Here is an 18,837-nt window from a genome sequence, read left to right as displayed (position 1 = left end):
TCCTTTGGAGTGAGTGGTGTGTTGAAGTCTCCTAAATTGAATGCACTGCATTCTATTTCCTCCTTTAATTCTATTAGTATTTGTTTCACATATGTCAGTGTTCCTGTGTTGGGCCCATAGATATTTATAATGGTTATGTCCTCTTGTTGGACTGCCCCCTTCATCATTATGTAATGTCCTTCTTTATCTGTTGTTACTTTCTTTGTTTTGAAGTCTATTTTGTCTGATATAAGTACTACAACACCTGCTTTTTTCTCCCCATTGTTTGCATGAAATATCTTTTTCCATCCCTTCACTTTTAGTCTGTGCATGTCTTTGGGTTTGAGGTGAGTCTCTTGTAAGCAGCATATCGATGGGTCTTGCTTTTTTATCCATGCTATTAATCTGTGTCTTTTGATTGGTGCATTCAGTCCATTTACATTTAGGGTGATTATTGATAGATATGTACTTGTTGCCATTGCAGGTTTTGGATTCGTGTTTACCCATGTTCAAGGGTAGCTTCTTTACTATCTAACCATCTAACTTAACTCTCTTATTAAATTATTATAAACACAGTCTGATGATTCTTTATTTCCCTCCCTTCTTATTTTTCTTCCTCCATTCTTATATGTTAGGTGTTTTATTCTGTACACTTTTACATTTCCTTCGACTGTTTTTGTGGATAGTTGATTTTATTTTTTGCCTTTAGTTAGTATTGGTTGGTCTGCTTTCTTTGCTGTGATTTTATTTTCTCTGGTGACATCTATTTAGCCTTAGGAGTGCTTCCATCTATAGCAGTCCCTTTAAAATACCCTGTAGAGGTGGTTTGTGGGAGGCAAATTCCCTCAACTTTTGCTTGTCTGGGAATTGTTTAATCCCTCCTTCATATTTAAAAAGTAGTCGTGCTGGATACAGTATTCTTGGTTCAAGGCCCTTCTGTTTCATTGCATTAAATATATCATGCCATTCTCTTCTGGCCTGGAAGGTTTCTGTTGAGAAGTCTGATGATAGTCTGATGGGATTTCCTTTGTAGGTGTGATTTTTTTTCTCTCTGTGGCTGCCTTTAGTACTCTGTCCTTGTCTTTGATCTTTGCCATTTTAATTATTATATGTCTTGGTGTTGTCCTCCTTGGGTCTCTTGTGTTGGGAGATCTGTGGGGTTCCACGGTCTGAGAGACTATTTCCTTCCCTAACTTGGGTAAGTTTTCAACAATTATTTCTTCAAAGACAGTTTTTATTCCTTTCTCTCTCTCTTCTTCTTCTGGTATTCCTATAACGTGAATATTATTCCGCTTGGATTGGTCACACAGTTCTCTTAATATTCTTTCATTCCTAGAGATCCTTTTATCTCTCTCTGCCTCAGCTTCTCTGTATTCCTGTTCTTTGCTTTCTATTCCATAAACAGTCTCTTGCACCTCATCCTGCCTGGTCTTAAGCCCTTCTATCAATTGTTTCATTTCTGTTATCTCCCTCCAGACTTCATCCCTTAGCTCTTGCATATTTCTCTGCAGGTTTATCAGCATGGTTATGACATTTATTTTTAATTCTTTTTCAGGAGGATTGATTATATCTATCTCACCAGGCCCTCTGTCTTCGATGGTCTGAGTGATTTTTGAATGGACCAGATTCTTCTGCCTTTTCATGGTGATAGAAGTAGTCACAGGCAGGTGGCACATGTGTCAGCTGGGAGAACAAAGTCCTTTCCTGTTTGTTGGTGGCCTTGCTCTTCTCCACTGCCTGTGCCAGTTACCTGCATACCAGGAGCAGACTCTGAGAAAATATCCTGAGCTGCTGTGGGCAGGGCTACCCTCAGGCTAGCCTAGAGCACTGTGGCAGGTCACAGCTGTACTGGGTGTGTTCTCCTGAGAGAACAGCACCCCTTCATGCCTTCTGGACCTTGCTCTGGCTTCCGCCACCTGTCCCGGTTATCTGTGCACTGAGAGGAGACTCTGTGTGGTTGCTGTGGGCGGGGCTGTATTCTGCTCCACCGCTGTGGCAGGTCAGCTGGTTTGCTTGTAGCACTGGCTGAGGGGAACGAATGGCAGGCTGCTTATCACCGTGAGGGGCTTAGGGGCTGCTTTACCCCCCAGGGGGTTAGGGAGCCCAAAGTTCCTCAAGATTCCCAGCCTGCTGAGCTGAATGTGCTGGGATGATTTTGTCCCTTCAAGACTTTTAAAAAGTGCCCGCTTTTCTTTTGTCCCAGGGGAGCTGGCTTTGGGGACCCACTTGCAGTCTCCATCTCAGACACTACCCTTCTGTTTCTCTAATACCCAGCGCAGCATGCAATGCGTGTTTGTGCTCCTGGTGCAGATTACTAGGGCTGGTTATTTAGCAGTCCTGTGCTTCCACTCCCTCCCCTCTCTGACTCCTTTCCTCTCGCCAATGAGCTGGGGTTGGGGGAGTGCTCACGTCCTGCCTGGCCGCGGCTTGTATCTTACCCCCCTTGTGAGATGCTGAGTTCTCTCAGATGTAGATGTAGCCTGGCTGTTGTACTGTATCCTCTGGTCTCTCTTTTAGGAATAGTTGTATTTGTTGTATTTTCAAAAATATATATGGTTTTGGGAGGAGATTTCCACTGGCCTACTCATGCCACCATCTTGAGCCGGCCCCATGTTTGCTTCTTTTAAGGGACAAATGTCTTAATTCTATATGACTGAATCTCATGAAATATCATTCAACTTCCTCTTAATCTCTCCAAACAGCTTTTCAGCTCTCTGATTTGTGAGAGGGCCATCTTTTTATCCGTTTCATTTATTTGAATCTAATTATTTCTTGCAGTTTTCTCTTTGTACCCCTTTTATACTACTAAATCAGATGACTATCATGCTCATAAAATTCATACCATTCTATAGTCATTTTTTTCTTGATTAATATTATGTCACATGTGGATATGTAGTTTCTAAAGACTACATTTTGAAAGACTGTGTAGTACTGAATTTGGTGGACTTTGTTTTCCTGTGGTTTCTAATTTGGTGCCATCAGAAATAAGGCTGCAATGAATGTATTTATGCATTTACAGTCTTTTTGTTCTGTTTTTTTTCTTTAAATTCCCAGAAATTGAGAAAACTGTCAAAAAGTTAAATATTTAAATGATTATTCAAAGAATGAAACAACATTGTAGAAAAAGTGTGTATAGAAATAAAAAATAAAAATACTCTGAATTGCACTACCCAGGCAGAATTAAGAAATAAACAGAATAGTTACAAATAATATGAAATGCAAAATTAACTAAAGCAATACAAATTTTTGGAAGTACAAAAAAGCAAATGAAATAGTTGAAATAAAAAAAAGATATATCTAACTATAAAAATTTTAAATACATGGACACCACTGTTGTTTTAATACAAAACTGAAATAAAATAGATCATTTAATTTAGACAATAAATGCGTTTAAATTAACTGGCAAATGAAGGTAAGTAGAACATTTAAAATTACCTGAAATCTTACAACCTAGTGCATTTCTAATTGGAATATTCATAAAAGTACATACTTTAAATTAGAAAATAAATAATATGAAAATCATAAAACAGATAAGCAAAAATAAAATCAACATTTTAAGGAAAAAAATGTGCAAGAAGGTAACTATGTTTAAAATGCAGATACATAAAACCTAATAAGACTTAGCCAGTCAGTGTCAGCATCTGGATGTAACTTCATGTTGTGTAACCTCCCAGATATTTAATACATCTACAGCATGCTTCTGGCATGGGTTTGCAATAATAATTTGGGAACTTATCTAATACTTATTTTTTAACTCCAAATATACACACAGATTACTAGTTTGTGAGGTATTGCCTTCTATCCTGCCAGAACTAAGATTTTTTGTTGGTGTGTTTGTTTGCTTTTGCTTTCTTTTTGCCTTCAGAGGAATGAGCTTGTCTTCAGAGTCAGGCTCAGGGTTAAGGTTTGGCCCCAGCAGGTGCTTTGTATATAGAGCCCAGTATTGGACGTTCCTGGATACCTGCTCTGCACAGGCCCTGGGGTGGCTCCAGCAAGCCATCGTGAATGTCCCTAGTCTGCATGCAACTCCCTCACCCAACACTTCCATTTCCTCATCTCTAAATGGAGACTGGAGATACTTCATTGGATCCTTGTGAAAATTAGACAACCAGCAAAAAGTCTTTCAGTCTGTAATGCATTAGACAATTGTATTTATTGTTATTATTATTATTAGGTCTAGAATTGTATGCAAGATTTTTACACATTAGAGAACTGGAGAAAGTCAGGCAGATATAATAGAAAGGGTCACCATCCTATTAGGACAGGCAGGAATGTCTGCTTTTCAGGAATGTTTGTCTCTTCAAGGATTTCCTGGAAAAAAAAATCTGCTTCTGAGAGGGAATGTGTTGGTAACAATAGTCTCTTGGCTCTCCATGGGAGACACTGCTCGTGCCACACACTGCCTCCTGGCATCACTGAGCACATGTGCTTCCTACCCATCCTGGAGCCTCACCCAGGTGGAAGGCTGCACAAGACAGTGGGCAGTGCTTGCCCTGTCCTTGGACATAGCCAGACCCATTAGCAGACAGGAGTTTCCTGTTTGCCAAGATGAGTGAATTTTCCTCTCACTGTGATTTGTTTTTGATGCCTCTCAGTCACGCACTACCCTATTTCACCATGTCCTCCTGTTTTGCAAATGGGAAATACACAGGAGAATTGAGTGGCAGCAGGATTTTGAAGTGTGTCAGGAGCTTGCTTTCCCTGTGGGCCCTCATTGGATGTCTGCTGGGTTATTTTCTTGGTGCCTAAGAACCAGAGACCCCCTAGATCCCATTCCTTCCTTGGCTGAGAGGATGCAGCCTCCAGCTAAATGATACCCCTGGCAGATGCCCTTTGGCCTGGGCTAGCCCACTCTCTGAAGGTCCCCTACAAGCTGTTCTGCTAGCCACTATAGGGAAGATGCAAGGTCCTGGGCTATGCCTCTGGCTTATCCGGGAGTCAGGCTCAGGTAGAGCGGAGCTGTTAATAGGTGACTTCAAGGGGGAGGAATCAAAGGCCAGATGATGAGACAAACCAAGGGCTCAGAAGTGCTGGAGGAGGAAGGCCCAAGGCTATGGGAAAGCAGCCCTGGAGCTTCTAAAGCTCTTCAGTGGGTTGAGGGACATAGCATTGATTAGAAAAGAAGCATGGATAAAAATCACACCTCAAAATAAGGAAGAATTTGAACCCAGTCTGGCAGTTGACCACCCACAAAGTTGTGATGGAAGATAGTGTTCCCATCTTTGGAAGTCATCCAGAGGAGTTTATATACCTCTCTTGGGGAGCTGGAAGGTTGATAGGGTGGCCTCTGAGGGCCCACCATGCTAGGTCACCTTCATGTTGGCAGAGTAACTCCCTAGGCTCAATGACTTGGAGTCCTTTCATTCTTCTCAACTCCAAGTTGCCTGGAGGCCTGGACTCTTGTCCTATAGATTCCATAACAAACCCTGAGTTGCTCCTCACACTTGCTGACCACTGGGTTGAGAGAGCAGGTGGTTTAATTCACAGGTGGCACAATTATTCTAAGATTAGACAGAAAGGTATTGGCAGGCCCGGACAGGTCTTGGCAAGAAGCAAGCTTTCACTCTTATGCCACACCTCTCTTCCTCTCAGAGTGGAAAAGAAGTGACCCTACTGTTGGAACAGCATCAATATCCACTAGAATTATGCCCATGGGGGGAGCCCTGTGCACACACCTGTGCTAGCCTTTTCCAGACCCCCGATCACACTTGCTGTCTGCTACACACCTTTGTGGCAGGTGCAGTCAGCCATGTTTGTGGGATGAGGTTAACAGCAGTTCAGAACAGTCAGGTGGTGGGGGCAGGATAGGGACCCAGCCTCTCCTGACTCCAGAGCCAGTGCTCTTTCTCACACCACCTTCCCAGACCTTAGGAGGGGTTTGGAGAGCCAAGGCCATCTTGGGCACCTTGTTTAATCTAAAACTTACACTATAATGAGGGAACAATGCAGTTTATCAGCTTTCAAAGAAATGGTTTAACTACCAGATATTTACAAAATTCACAGAAACCATTTCAAGTGTTCTGTAATTGCCTTCAGATTAATATGATATTTAAAAAATCGTTAAAAAGCAGAACTCAAAGATATCCTACAGTATGGGAGAATATATTCATAAATGACATATCCAATAAGGGGTTGATATCCAAATTATATACAGAGCTCAAGCACCTCAACAAACAAAAGGCAAATAATCCATTTAAAAAATGGGCAGAGGATCTGAACAGACACTTACACCACACCAGGCACATGGCCACATCAGATGGCCAACAGGCACATGAAAAGATGCTCCACATCCCTCATCATCAGAGAAATGCAAGTTAAAACCACAATGAGATATCACCTCACACCAGTAAGGATGGCCAACATCCAAAAGACAAACAGTAACAGATGTTGGCAAGAATGTGGAGAAACTCAAAATAGAAATACCATTTGACCCAGGAATTCCACTCCCAGGAATTTACCCTAAGAATGCAGGAGCCCAGTTTGAAAATGGGCTTATGCACTCTTATGTTTATTACAGCACTATTTACAATAACCAATAAATGGAAGCAACCTAAGTGCCCATCAGTAGATGAGTGGATAAAGAAGATGTAGTACATATACACAATGGAATATTATTCAGCCATAAGAAGAAAATAAATCCTACTATTTGCAACATGGATGGGGCTAGAGGGTATTATGCTCAGTGAAATAAGCCAGGCAGAGAAAGACAAGTATCAAATGATTTCACTCATCTGTGGAGTATAAGAACAAGAAAAAACTGAAGGAACAAAACAGCAACAGACTCACAGAACCCAAGAATGGACTAACATTTACCAAAGGGAAAGGGACTGGGGAAGATGGGTGGGAAGGGAGGGATAAGGGGAGAAAAGGGACATTACAATTGGCACACATAATGTAGTGGGGGGAGGGTGTGGGGGGGGACACGGGAAAGGCAGTATATACAGAGAAGAAAAGTAATGATTCTATAGCATCTTACTATGCTGATGGACAGTGACTGTAATGGGGTATGTTGGGGGGACTTGATAATAGGGGGAGTCTAGTAACCATAATGTTGTTCAAGTAATTGTACATTAACAGTATCAAAATAAAAAAATTAAAAAGTAGAACTCACCTTTTGTCAGGTATCTTGGCATTGTTGGTAATGGCATCCTTTTCTGATGGTAACAAAATGATGGATCCTTCTTAGAGCTTATACCTGATGAAATGAGGAATAAGATGGTGAAATGCCTTTATCTTTTGCACACCATTCCATCTGGTGGCAATGTCACAAAGGACCACAGGTAACATTCTAGAACTCTGGCCCTTGTATCCTGGAACCTAACAGGCACATTTTGCTGATTTATTCCCACTCCACTTCTAAGTAAAGCAGCGTGATTAGCAGGCTTTGCCTTACTAACTCCACATCCTTATAGCTCTACTCCACATCCTCAAGAAGGCTCAGCACAGTCCTTTTCAATGTGGCGCCCCTCACTGTCTCTAGCCTGGGCTCTGCCGTAGTTCACAGCCTTCAAAGCAGCCTGCCTTCTGGAACTGGGGTAGGTGGGTAGGCTCACAGACAGCGCAGAAGAACCAAGTCTTCACTTGAGACATTGTAAGCTAAAGCAATACACTTGACCACATTCTACCTCTGTTTGTTATTTGCCTGGATAAAATGGACCAAATCAAGGATTTCTCTCCTGGGGGAGAAGAGGAAAACCCCAGCCTGGGAGGTGCTTCCTGTTTATAGAAAATCTACCAAGGAATGGAGTGATGAGGAGGGACAGGGAACTCGATGTGGTGCAGTGCTCAGGCCAGAAGATGACACGCTGCTCCACCAGCCACTTGGGAAGCCAGATCTTGTCCCGAGAGAGGACCCTGCTGCCGTCCACATGGGTGGAACGTTGAATGCTTGTGGGGTCGGGTCTCTATGTACCTGAACAGGACTGAGGCAGAGGGCCTAACTGGAAAGTGGAGTCGTGATTTGGTTTGGTTTGGTTTGATGGACCACCTTAAGCAAAGTCCTTATCTTGGGAGTAGAATTAGAGTCTCAAGGAGACAGACGGAGAAAGAAGCAGAGCTAGAAAAGAACAAGGGATGCCACAGAGGCTGAGGAACTGGGCTTTCAAATCCCTACTGAGCAGAAGGCACGTTTCCCATGAGAAAGCCCCTTCCTACCACTGTATGGTGCTTAGCTTCTACATTCCTCCCTACCACATTGGTCTAAATGGTATTTCTTTGGTTCCTTGTGTATTTCTTGATTTTATTTGTAGAAACATAAGTTGGTACAACCTTTTCAGAGGACCATTTGTCAGTACATAGAGCAAACTTGAAAATGTTTATGCTTTTTAGAATCGCTGCCAGAAACGTATCTTATGGATATGCTCACAAAGTTTTTAGGGATTTATGTGTGAAGGCAGTCAGGGAAATATCATTGATGAGGATGAAGTCCACCTCAGGGGCAGACTCGGCCAGTTCCTATCTGTTCTGCACAGTGGCCTCCTGTTGCTGTAAAAACCCATGCCATACAGCAACGCAAGTATCTCCACCGTGCTGTTAAAGCAGTGAGGCAGGGTGCAGGCCTGTGCAGTGAGATAACCCCATGCCTTGTCAATTTTTTTAGAAAACTGTGTAGGCATATAGACGGCATGTGGATCAGACTCCTCTGGAAACTATTAACTGTGGAGACTTCTTGAGATGGAGCAGTAGTTTGGAGACTTATATTTCATAGCCTTCTATATTGTTTACATGTTTTAACCACATACATATATTATATTCATGTGTCAATATATTATATTCATATGGGCAAAGAAGGCCAAGGTGTGGCTGTGGGAAATCTACTGGGGGTGGTGAGGCCCTGAGCCTGCTTCTACATGGCGCTGGGACTTCTCCACAGCCCACACTTAAGGCAGCAGCAACAGTGACTCCAGCAGGGTGGGGGTGTGAAAAGCTTGGATAATCATCTTGGTGCCCTGGCTGAGAGAGCAGCTGTGTGCCCAGGGAAGTCTGTGGCTCTCCTGGCTGTGCTGGTCCCACAAACCCCAGAAATGCCATCCCCCACCCCATTATTGCGCTGAGATACTTGGTCATCACCATCACTCTCTGTCCCACAGGAGACATCCCGGCTCTGACAGGACCACGCTGCAGCGGTGGCAGGTACAGCAACCCCCTCCGAAGACGGGCTCTGAGGGAGCTGTCTGGGGATGCAAATCATCACATAGCTCAGGCTCCAGTGATGGAGAAAGAAGGCATGAGGATGAATCAGGAAGCATCTTAGCTTTTTTTAAATTTAATTTCAATTTTAAAATTTTGCAATATTTCCATGGCAAGATCGCAGTGACTGAAGTTGATTCTTGAGCCTTGGAGTCAGAGCTGGGTAGTGTCTGTGTGTGTGTGCATGTGTGTGTACACATGCCCGATGGGCATACACATGCTCCGTCCATGAAGGTGTACACAGGGACACAACCCTACAGGGGCACAAGTGTTCACTTCTTATCCTGGGAAAACACACTTGACTCCCATCCTGGGTGAACTGGCATTCAGCCTAGGATTCTCAGGGAGAGAAAGGGACCCCAAGAGGGCCAACCCCAGAGGTCACATAGCAACAAGAAATTAAATCTTGGCCATGCACATCCAAACTCCTTTCCCAAGGAGTGGGCCAAAGAGAGGAGAGACCAGAGCCTGCAGGTGCATATCAGAGATAACAGCTGTTCACCGCTTGGTCTTGATGAATTTTCCCCAAATACAATCCCAGACTCCATCTGTGACCACATATCTAAAGGCCCTGAGAATGAGTATTATCCCAAGAGGCAGGGACAAGATAAAGAAAGTTCCTAAAGTCCCAGAGGAAAACAGGCCAGCCTGTTGGTAAGGGCCTCTCTCCCAGTGACTGCAAAGTCCCTTCAACTTATTTTTTAAATATTAAGGTGTCAGCAGTGAGTTCACCCACAGCATTTGTGCTATTATTTTAATCAATTTTTGAGTATCACCCCAACAGTTAACACAAAAGTGCTTTACCCTAGGCTTTGGACTGCTGAGCTGTATTTTTTTTTCTGGCCAACTTTGCTTCCTGACTATATTTGCTTTAGCTCATATTGAAGTGATTGTGGCCTCCCTCAAACAGCCTGGCTCAGGTACAAGGCACCTGGGGAGTAACAGAGGTGCACGCTGCCCACTGTCATCTGCACGGGGAGGGTCTCCTGCAGAGGGCTGAGAGTTAGATTCCCACACCCCCCAAAAAAGACATCAGCTGTGTTTGGGTTTACCTATTTTTGTTTCTTCTGGTAGAAAAGGGACATCAGCAATTTTGAGTATCTCATGCACCTCAACACCCTGGCCGGGAGGACCTACAGTGACTACATGCAATATCCAGTGTTCCCCTGGGTCCTGGCTGACTACACCTCACAGGTACCATGTTTACACAGACACTGCAAAGGTATCCTGAGGCTTTCTGACCAAAGACCAGAGCACCCTGTATTAGCCCGCAGAGCCTCTGCTGCGAGGTTCAGTCTACCTGGGCCTGAGGGCTTCCTTGTGCTCAGTCCCTTGCCCTGGAGGAGGCCTTTGGAGTCCGGCTGCCTGCATTCCTACCCAGCCCCACCTGTGTTATGATCAGTGTGACTAAGACAGTTGCTAGAGTGCATCCCAAAGAGCTTCCTGGCTTCCTTACTCTAAGGAAGGCAGCTGATACCCATCTGCTGGGATACTGCCGTGGACCAACACTGGTCCTTCTAATGAAGTGGGCCATGGAATTTGTTGCTAGAATCAACATGTGCAGGGTTGGGGGTGGGGGAGATAGGAGAGAGCAAGAGAGAGAGACCCAGAGACCCAGAGGCCAAAGAGAATGAACTATGAGTCCATAGCCTGAATTCAGTATCTTAGTTGATGGTAGGTGAGCTTCACCCAGGATCTGAGCTAAGACATGTGGGAAGAGGGGAGGCTGGTGGAAAAGCCAGAGCATTTGCTCTTGTGGCCCCTACCTCTGGACCTCAGCAGGCAGGGCAGGGAGGAGGAGAAACATTGGCACAGCTGGACCACGGTGACGTGGTTGGGGACAATCAGGCTATGAAGCAGTGTCCTGGCCACCTGGGCTCTGGCCATCAGGAGGTGTGCTGGGCTGTGTGTGTAAAGGGCGGAAGGTAGCTGGCTCCTGGTACAGACCAGCCCTGGCCAGTCCTGCCTAGGATGAATGGCCCCCAGGATTTGGAAGAGGGCACCTCGGTCTTTTGTGACTTGCCATCCCCAATTAAGATATCGACTGCAGCGAAACTTTTCTCACCAGCCATATGTTACTTTTTTTGCACTAATGATCCATCTGAGGCTGAGGTATTTCAAAAATGAGACTTGCAAATCCTAGCTTTAACTTACAGGCGGCAAAGGAGTGGTTTACCACCCCCCTTTCTATTTAACCCAAGATTTTGATTACTTACCAACATTTTTTAAATGGGAGATTTCTTATAAAAATCAGGATTTCCAGTATCTTTTGGAGAATCAGAAGATCTGGTAACCATGAAGCCACATTCTGCACTGGCAAAATTGCTTGTAGCAGAGCACGGCTCTCCGTGCATGCCATCACTCACGAGGCTTTTAGGAGTGCCTGCTTCGCTCTTAGCCCCGCTAGCTCCTGCAGGTGTGGGATGGTGGCAGGCCCAGCTGCCCCAGGGGAGCTGCTAGGAAAAAGGAAGAGAGGGATGAAGAAACAAGTTCTGTAAAGACACAGAAACCCCACAGGATACTTGGCTCCTCTGCCACCAAGCAGAACATCTCTGCTAAAAGCAAACATCTGTAAGGACACCTGGCCCTGAAAGCTTCCGGTCTCCTCTTCTGTGTATTCCCAAGGGAGGTGGTGGAAGGGTGACGTGGCCTGCTTTCATTGCCCAGAAGGGAGAGGGCCTCCAGAAAAATGAGGCTCTTCCCCATTTCCTCCCCAAACATGTAACTCTGACTTCATAAAAATCAATTTGATTCCAGGCAAGGGCCCTGACCAATTGAGTAAACTGCCCCAGGAGGGCAGCAGCCCAGAGCCTCACAGACAGCAGGGATTCTACTGAAAGTCTCTTTTCAGTACCTGGTGGTGACGCTCTGATCTGGATCAGCTTGGAACAGGTTCAGTGTGAGCCCAATCTCCCCCTCCTCTTATTTTCCTTCTCTCCCCTGTTAAGTCTGTGTGGATCACTGGCTCTGGGGCCATAAAACCCCAGCACGTCTGCGAATCACCAGAAGGGGGTCAGACCAAATGACAAGAAACCAATAAAGAAAACCATAAAACTAAAGAGCGTGGCTCCAGAAGTCTCGCCGGGGCACAGGAGGGTCTAAGGGGAGTTAACTTTAGCTGCACATCTGCCTTCTAGACATTGAACTTGACAAATCCCAAGACTTTCCGGGATCTTTCAAAGCCCATGGGAGCTCAGACCAAGGAAAGGAAGCTGAAGTTTATCCAGAGGTTTAAAGAAGTTGAGAAGACTGAAGGTGGGTAGACCCTCAGCCTGGGTTTTTCTGCCATGCTGTTCATCTGAATGCTTTGATGTGATGGTTGATAACTATTTAGGCCATCACCTAGCCTATAAACATCTGCATCTGAATAGAGAGCTCTCTAATCCACTGGTCCATGCCACCCTTGCAAAACTATCCTGCTAAGAGCTAACACCGCTGTACCTAGGCACAGGCAAGATGGAGGGAAGTAACATTCATTCAGCACTTTTTATACTCCAGGCGAAGGCCAACCTACATTCCTATGTACAACACTCCTTTTTGAAAAGAAGGAAACTCAGGAGTTCAAGTAGCTCAGTTAACATCAGAGCCTCTGAATGGCAGAGCGTGCATCCGTCTGGTTCTGGAACATCTGCACATCACCTTTACAATTTGCCACATTTTCATGCCACCTCTATTCCCACTGCCTTAATGTATTTCTTTAAGTCTATTCACTTCTTAAACTTAAGGGAATGTGTTTTTTAAAACAGTGTTTCTATCATGCGTTTGATATTAGCTAAGCTGGTTTTCTCAAACACTTTGAAATAAACATATAACTATTAAAATAAGGAGCGTCCATCCATGAGCCATGGAAAAATCCCTTGATAATCAAAGAGAACACACTTTGAGGAGGCTCACTCATGCAGCCCAAGACCCCCACTCTGCATGGGGCTGGCACCCAAATTTCCTCAGGAGAGATGGAAGGAGGTTGGAGGGTTGGCAGGCTTTCGCCTCCTGAGGTTAAAGTTCAATCAGTATGACCCCACGCAGCCTCCCTGCCCAGGTGCGGTGCCCCAGCCACCCATGGCTGGGTCCTTTTCATAGGCACAGGCCAGAGGAGCCCCAGAGCTCTCCAGCTGTGTCCCAGGTGGGGCCTGTGGCACTGTTCACTACTGTTTCAACTCAGGTGTGCATGTGAGTTGCACACTAAGTTCAGGCCCTTGCACAAGGACATCCAGCAACATCCCAGACAACTCTGATTTAGAGAACTCCTGAAGGCCCAAAAGTGTGGGACTGGCAGCGAAATGGTTGAGCAGACATTTGGGGAAACTGAGGCAGGCCCTGGCTGACCATGCCACCTGCCAGACACGCCTCTCACTACTGACATGAGCAACTCTCTGCTGCACTCTGGCTTCTCCCTTTACTAGATGGGGGTGATGAACAGCACCAACTCATAGGGGCTCTGTGGAGACTCAAGGAGAGAGTGCAGAGGGCACACAGCATGCACGAGGGTGTGCAGGTGGTTGCATGGCTCTCACTCTCTGCTGGCCATTGGCAACTTCTGCCTCAATGTTCTGGCTCCACCAGAACCTGGAAGAAGCAAAATGGAGAAGTGTGTACCTCTGACCCCAGGTCCCTCTGAAAATGAGGAGACCTGTATCCCCACGCTCACCGGGATGTCCCTGAGTTCACGAGTCTTGCCTCCTCACACAGGGGATTCTGTTCTAAAGAGAAGAGGAGGAGAAATCATAGCTGGCGGGAGTGTAGGCATGCTGGGCTTCCAGGTCTCCCTTCAGTTAGAGACCAGAGCATGCCTGCCTGTGAATCCTCAGTACAGCCTTCCCGGAACCTGGCTCTGCCCACATTGTGGAGGGCAGACCACTGAGGACTTGGGGGTGCAGCTGGGGGTTGTGAATATGCTTGTCACGGGTGGTGGCTATCAGCCCAGTTATAATGACACTTGTGGGCAGAATACCAAGGCACTCTTGGCTGCATGTGTTCTCTCGAGCAGGGCTTGGCCCTGCTGTTCACACCTAAGCATGGTTAGCTTGAGCATCTGCAGCCAGCGCAGCACTCAGGGAAGTCAACCAGGCATGTCCTCTCATTGCAGGAGACATGACAGCCCAGTGCCACTACTGCACCCACTACTCCTCAGCCATCATTGTCGCCTCCTACCTGGTCCGGATGCCGCCCTTCACTCAGGCCTTCTGTTCTCTGCAGGTGAGCTCCCCCACCCCCCTATTCTCACAGGCACACCTGCGTGCGCGCACACACACACACACACACACACACACACACACACACACACACACAAGCTGTATCTCATGGACTAAGAGTGGGGCCCCCTGCTAAAAATCCAGTCTTCTCCCAGGGATTCCCACTTAATGCTGCTGCAGGATTCAGGGCCATCCTTCCCAGGCAGGCTGCTCTTCTTCAGTTACACCCACATGTCTGCCCAACAGTACTGCAGATTAAAAAAAAGAATCTAAAAAATAAAGACTGAGATATGGGGAAGAAAAATTAACATAAATAGGTTTTAGTGGCAAAGAAAAAGCAGGAAGCTTGAAGACTTGAAGGTAGGTGGTCAAAGATTTAGAAAAACAAGCAGCAAGTAGAAGGAATGGAAAGAATATGGCTTGTGCCATCAGAAAGCATACAGCTATGCTAAGTGTAAGCCAAAAGGCTTATAAGGACAAACAAAATGTTTGAATACTGAAATAACAACTAAACCAGGCAAAGAGGCTAACCAATTTGTCCTCTCAAACTAGCAGATCGTCCTGCCAGCTTAGGGTTGCCAGATTTTACAAATAAAGATACAGGATGCCCAGGTAAATTTGAATTTCAGATGAACAAGGACTTATACTAAAAAAGTATTTGCTGTTGATCTGAAATTCAAATTTAGCTGAGCTTTCTTGTGTTTCACTTGGCAGCCCTATACAGCTGGAAGTGAGCAAATCTCACTCTGAGTGGGTGGTAGTGTCCAAGGCACATGGGATTGCTGGCCTGAGTCCCCTTTGGGCAGCTGAGAAGTTCTTCTCTCTTCCCATTCTGACCTCATCACTGGGGTCCTGCTTCCCATGTTATCACAGAGCCATAGCTTTTGACTGGGGAATGCTCTTGATAGCCCAGCTGCAGTCAGCTGGCTCAGCCAACCCCAGAGCAAATACAGCACATGGCCCAGGCTTTGCAAGTATCCTGTGGAGAGGAGGCCATGAGCTGTATTCGGTGACAGGCTACATAACACACAGGACTTATCCTGACAGTGAAGCTTCACCAAAGGCACAGCACAAGTAGTGTTCCAGGAATTGTATTGTTTGGTCCAACCTCAATAGCAAGGTAACTCATTGTGGTCACTCAGATGACCTTGACCCTGAGAGACCCTGGATTATTACCAAAGCTAACTCCTGGGCCCTGGGCAGGAATGGCTAGGCAAGGTCAAGGCGCTCTCTCCACTAAGGAGCAAAAACCCTCCTGTCTTCTATTTCTTGACACAGTCTTCTCTCTCCTTGAAAGCATGGATTGTCTAGACATTGTATAACCCCCGTCCCTGGAAATTCACTCAAAAATAATAAGTGTGTCTCCCTTGAGCCTTTCTCAGGCAACAAGCATTTTAAGTAAGTTTGATTTGAAGAACAAATGGTCCCGGAGCTGTACGCCATGCCAGGAATTGTGTCCAGATGTTGCTCATTAATCCACAGGCAATGATGATGACTGTTAATGATGACGGTGATGCGTTCCATTACAGCTTTCCATCTAGGGGCCACTGGGTGCTTGAGAAGTCTTCCCCAGCTCCTTCAGCCTAATGCATGAAAACCCATCTCTATCTGTTACTGAAGGTCCTCTCCCATGGAGGGGAGGCAGAGTAAAACAGAAACAGATTCAGCCAGATTTACATGCCAGCTCTGCCACTTCATAGATACGAAGTCTTCTGCCAGTTATTTTACCCCTGGAAATGAGGGTTAATTAGACACATCTCACTGGGCTATTGAAATTAAATAAGGAAATATGGGCAAAGCCTCCAGCTCAGGGCTTGACACTGCGTAGGCCATCCATCATTGATAGCTCCCTTCTTCCCTCTGCAACCCATGAGAATTTGCTCAAGCTGGTCCCTTTTGGCTTAAGCTGATTCAAGACAGTCTGGCCTAAGTCAAAGCTTTCCAAGATGGCACAGGCCAGAAGAAACAGGTATTGCAAACCCATGAGAATTTTGGGTTCAGGCCACTTTGATCTGAGATGGTCCAAACTGTGATCAGAACCAATTTTATACGCTTTTATGCGACACAAACGTAGTCATATTAGCTTGAGCCTTTTTGACTCCCATGTTGAAGTCTGATGTGACTCCCAGTTTTTCTGGATTCAAATCTGTGCCATATTGGCCCATCCCAGTTGAAATCATCTGGGTTCTCTGTGTGTGCTTCTGAATTGGTTTCACCTCCCTACTTCCAAGTGAAGCCTTTGGAACCAGCAGAAGAACCAACCATCTTCTGCTTTTTCCTTAGAATACAAGATGAACTTTATCTCCCAGGGGAATAGGTATGAAGGCTCCATCTGGGGAACATGCCTGACTCCCCTTTGGGCATCCTGGGGCCTTCCCAGGCCTCCTTAGAAATGTTCTGGCATCTTCCCAAAGCCAGGCTCTTCCCTCCAGCCCTACCCTGCCTCCTTAGGGGCAGTCCTTTCTTCTCAAAGGGTGAAGAACCCCGTGTGGTGACAAGCAGAAGAGCCTCACTATATCTGCAACCCTGGAGTAAGTGTGGTTTGGGGAAGAGAAAGGTAGAGAGGATGCAGAATCTGGGCAGCAAGGCCTTCTTCATCTCTCTGGAGAGAAGGAAAGCAAGAACTCCAGGTCTTTCCAGAGCCAAGTGTGTGCTCAAATGGCAGCATAAGAAAGTGTGTGCTTTTCCATTCTCCATTAAATAAACTCTGCCTCTTACCAGAGTGACATGCTTGCTCAAAAGCTTGGCCATGGAAGCATCTTTGGTGTGGAGAGCTGTGCCCATGTTGTGCCTCCTCTGTGGTCTGATGCAGCTCTGGGGCAGGCACAGAATTTGGGCACTGTGACCCTCCACTGGGCACCATGCAGAAGGACATGGACAGTGTGAGGGGCTCACACACAGCCTAAGAATTGCAGCGCAGTACATTCTGATTCCTGGGTGGAAGGTGTGTTTAACACTTCATGTTTAAATCTTACTGAGTTTGGGCCAGTTTAAAATTGATGCATACCTCCGTTGTTGCTATGTTTGTTTCTCTGCCCCAAACCCATTATTATAATGATAGTCTCTTACAATCCAGAGCATAGGGTATATAGGCAGTGTGGCTTGAGGTGACACATGCAGGCAGTGGGGCCCAGGCACAAGGGTTGTGTGCTCAGTTACCTCACTCCCTTGAAGCTGTGAGACTACTGTCAGGCAGGAGCCAGGGCCTTATCTCCCCTGATGCTGTAATTCTCAGGAATCTCTCCTGCCTGGAGCCTATGTCTATGAGTCTTCGTACAGTTGATCAAGTGAAAGGCCACACTGCTGCCGAGGCCACAGCGCAGGCCCCCATTTCTGCCCCGGGAGGGCCACCAGTGGCCCTCAGGTCTGAGACCAGACCCAGGCTGGCAGGGCAGAGCAAGGCAGCCTGGCCCTGGGGAGAGTACGGGATGCTGCTGTATTTAATAAGAAACTGAAATGAAGTGCTGCCTTAATTAAGTCACAGCTCATGTGCAGTCAGCTGTTCCCAGCAGTGGGAAAGGGTTTCCTGAACCACCTGAAGTGAGATGGCTGGTTTTGATATAAGTAAGACATATGCTAACTGCAGAGAGAGCTGAGAACCATGGGCAGCACTTGGCCTGCCTGGACCTGTTGGCCTGGGAGCTCTGAGGGGGACAGCCCCCAGGTCCCAGTGGAGCTGTGTCCAAAATGAAGGTGTAATTATTATACTGACTCAAAGAGTAGTATTAGAAAGGCACATGTACTAGAGTCAGGCAGACCTGGCACCGAGTCCCAGATCTAGAACTTTCTAATTGGTAGTGTTGAATAATGGGGCCTTCTTTCCTCCTCCTTTAAAAGAGCCCCTTACTCAGCAGGTGGTGAGGATTTAGTGAGACACAGCATGAGAATTGTTTGGCTATTTCTAAGTTTTCCATACATGTCTACTGTCTTTCCCTTAAAAGCAGACAACATATTTTTCAAAATGCCTTTGTGGGTTTTATTTGTTGGCTAAAAGGAAGGAAAGCTAATGGCTACTCTGGGGTCAGCCTATCCTCCATGGAGAGCAGGACTGACAATGCAGCTGGCCTGATTCATGGGCTTGCCAGACTCGCAGACCAGCTCACAGAGAGCATGTTGGAGCCTGGGACTTCCTGGGGGAGCCTGCAGGGGGCCACGTCCAGCACTCTCTTCCCTGCACACATTTGTCCCTTCACCTCTTCGGGGGTGCTTTTGCCTCAAAACTGCCCCAGTGCACCTGCTCTTTTCCCCTGCCCTGTCCCAGGACCCCACCCCTCCTCAGTCCCCCATTCTCCACCTTCTGCTTCTAAATCCTTCTTCTTTCTCATTTTTGAGCCCTCAGTTACCTCCCCACAACACACTGAGATGGGGTACCCCCCAGGATTGCTCCCCAGTTCCTAGTCTGATGGGCAAGGGGCGTTGGGGTGGGGCTCACTCAAGCACCTCTTCCTGCATGCCCGGCGCCGAGGAGGCACACACG

At 46.3% G+C, this 18,837-nt stretch overlaps 2 protein-coding genes across 11 annotated transcripts in view; one reads left to right on the top strand and one right to left on the bottom strand.

Moving 5' to 3' along the window:
• LRRC18 (leucine rich repeat containing 18) overlaps window positions 1–7,248 on the bottom strand; it is a 35,554-nt gene extending 28,306 nt beyond the window's left edge. Inside the window, exon 1 of one of the 2 annotated variants that reach the window (XM_073241230.1) lies at window positions 7,091–7,248. The gene's annotated coding sequence lies outside the window, so the exon portion shown is untranslated. The remainder of the gene's footprint in view (window positions 1–7,090) is intronic. The other variant, XM_073241231.1, reaches the window with a different exon arrangement.
• The window catches only part of WDFY4 (WDFY family member 4), a 320,292-nt gene that overhangs the window by 267,427 nt on the left and 34,028 nt on the right, over window positions 1–18,837 (top strand). For 8 of the 9 annotated variants that reach the window (XM_073241220.1, XM_073241219.1, XM_073241221.1 and 5 more), the window contains 4 exons: window positions 9,069–9,111; window positions 10,243–10,362; window positions 12,306–12,423; window positions 14,255–14,364. In XM_073241220.1, coding sequence (XP_073097321.1) covers window positions 9,069–9,111; window positions 10,243–10,362; window positions 12,306–12,423; window positions 14,255–14,364 — 391 coding nt within the window. Of the gene's footprint in view, window positions 1–9,068; window positions 9,112–10,242; window positions 10,363–12,305; window positions 12,424–14,254; window positions 14,365–18,837 lie in introns of those variants that run through there. The other variant, XM_073241227.1, reaches the window with a different exon arrangement.

The sequence above is a fragment of the Manis javanica genome, chromosome 7 (assembly GCF_040802235.1).
Source record: "Manis javanica isolate MJ-LG chromosome 7, MJ_LKY, whole genome shotgun sequence".
In the NCBI taxonomy this organism is placed as follows: domain Eukaryota; kingdom Metazoa; phylum Chordata; class Mammalia; order Pholidota; family Manidae; genus Manis; species Manis javanica.
The sequence above is the reverse complement of the archived record's forward strand: the minus strand, read 5'-3'. Positions and strand labels throughout refer to the sequence as shown.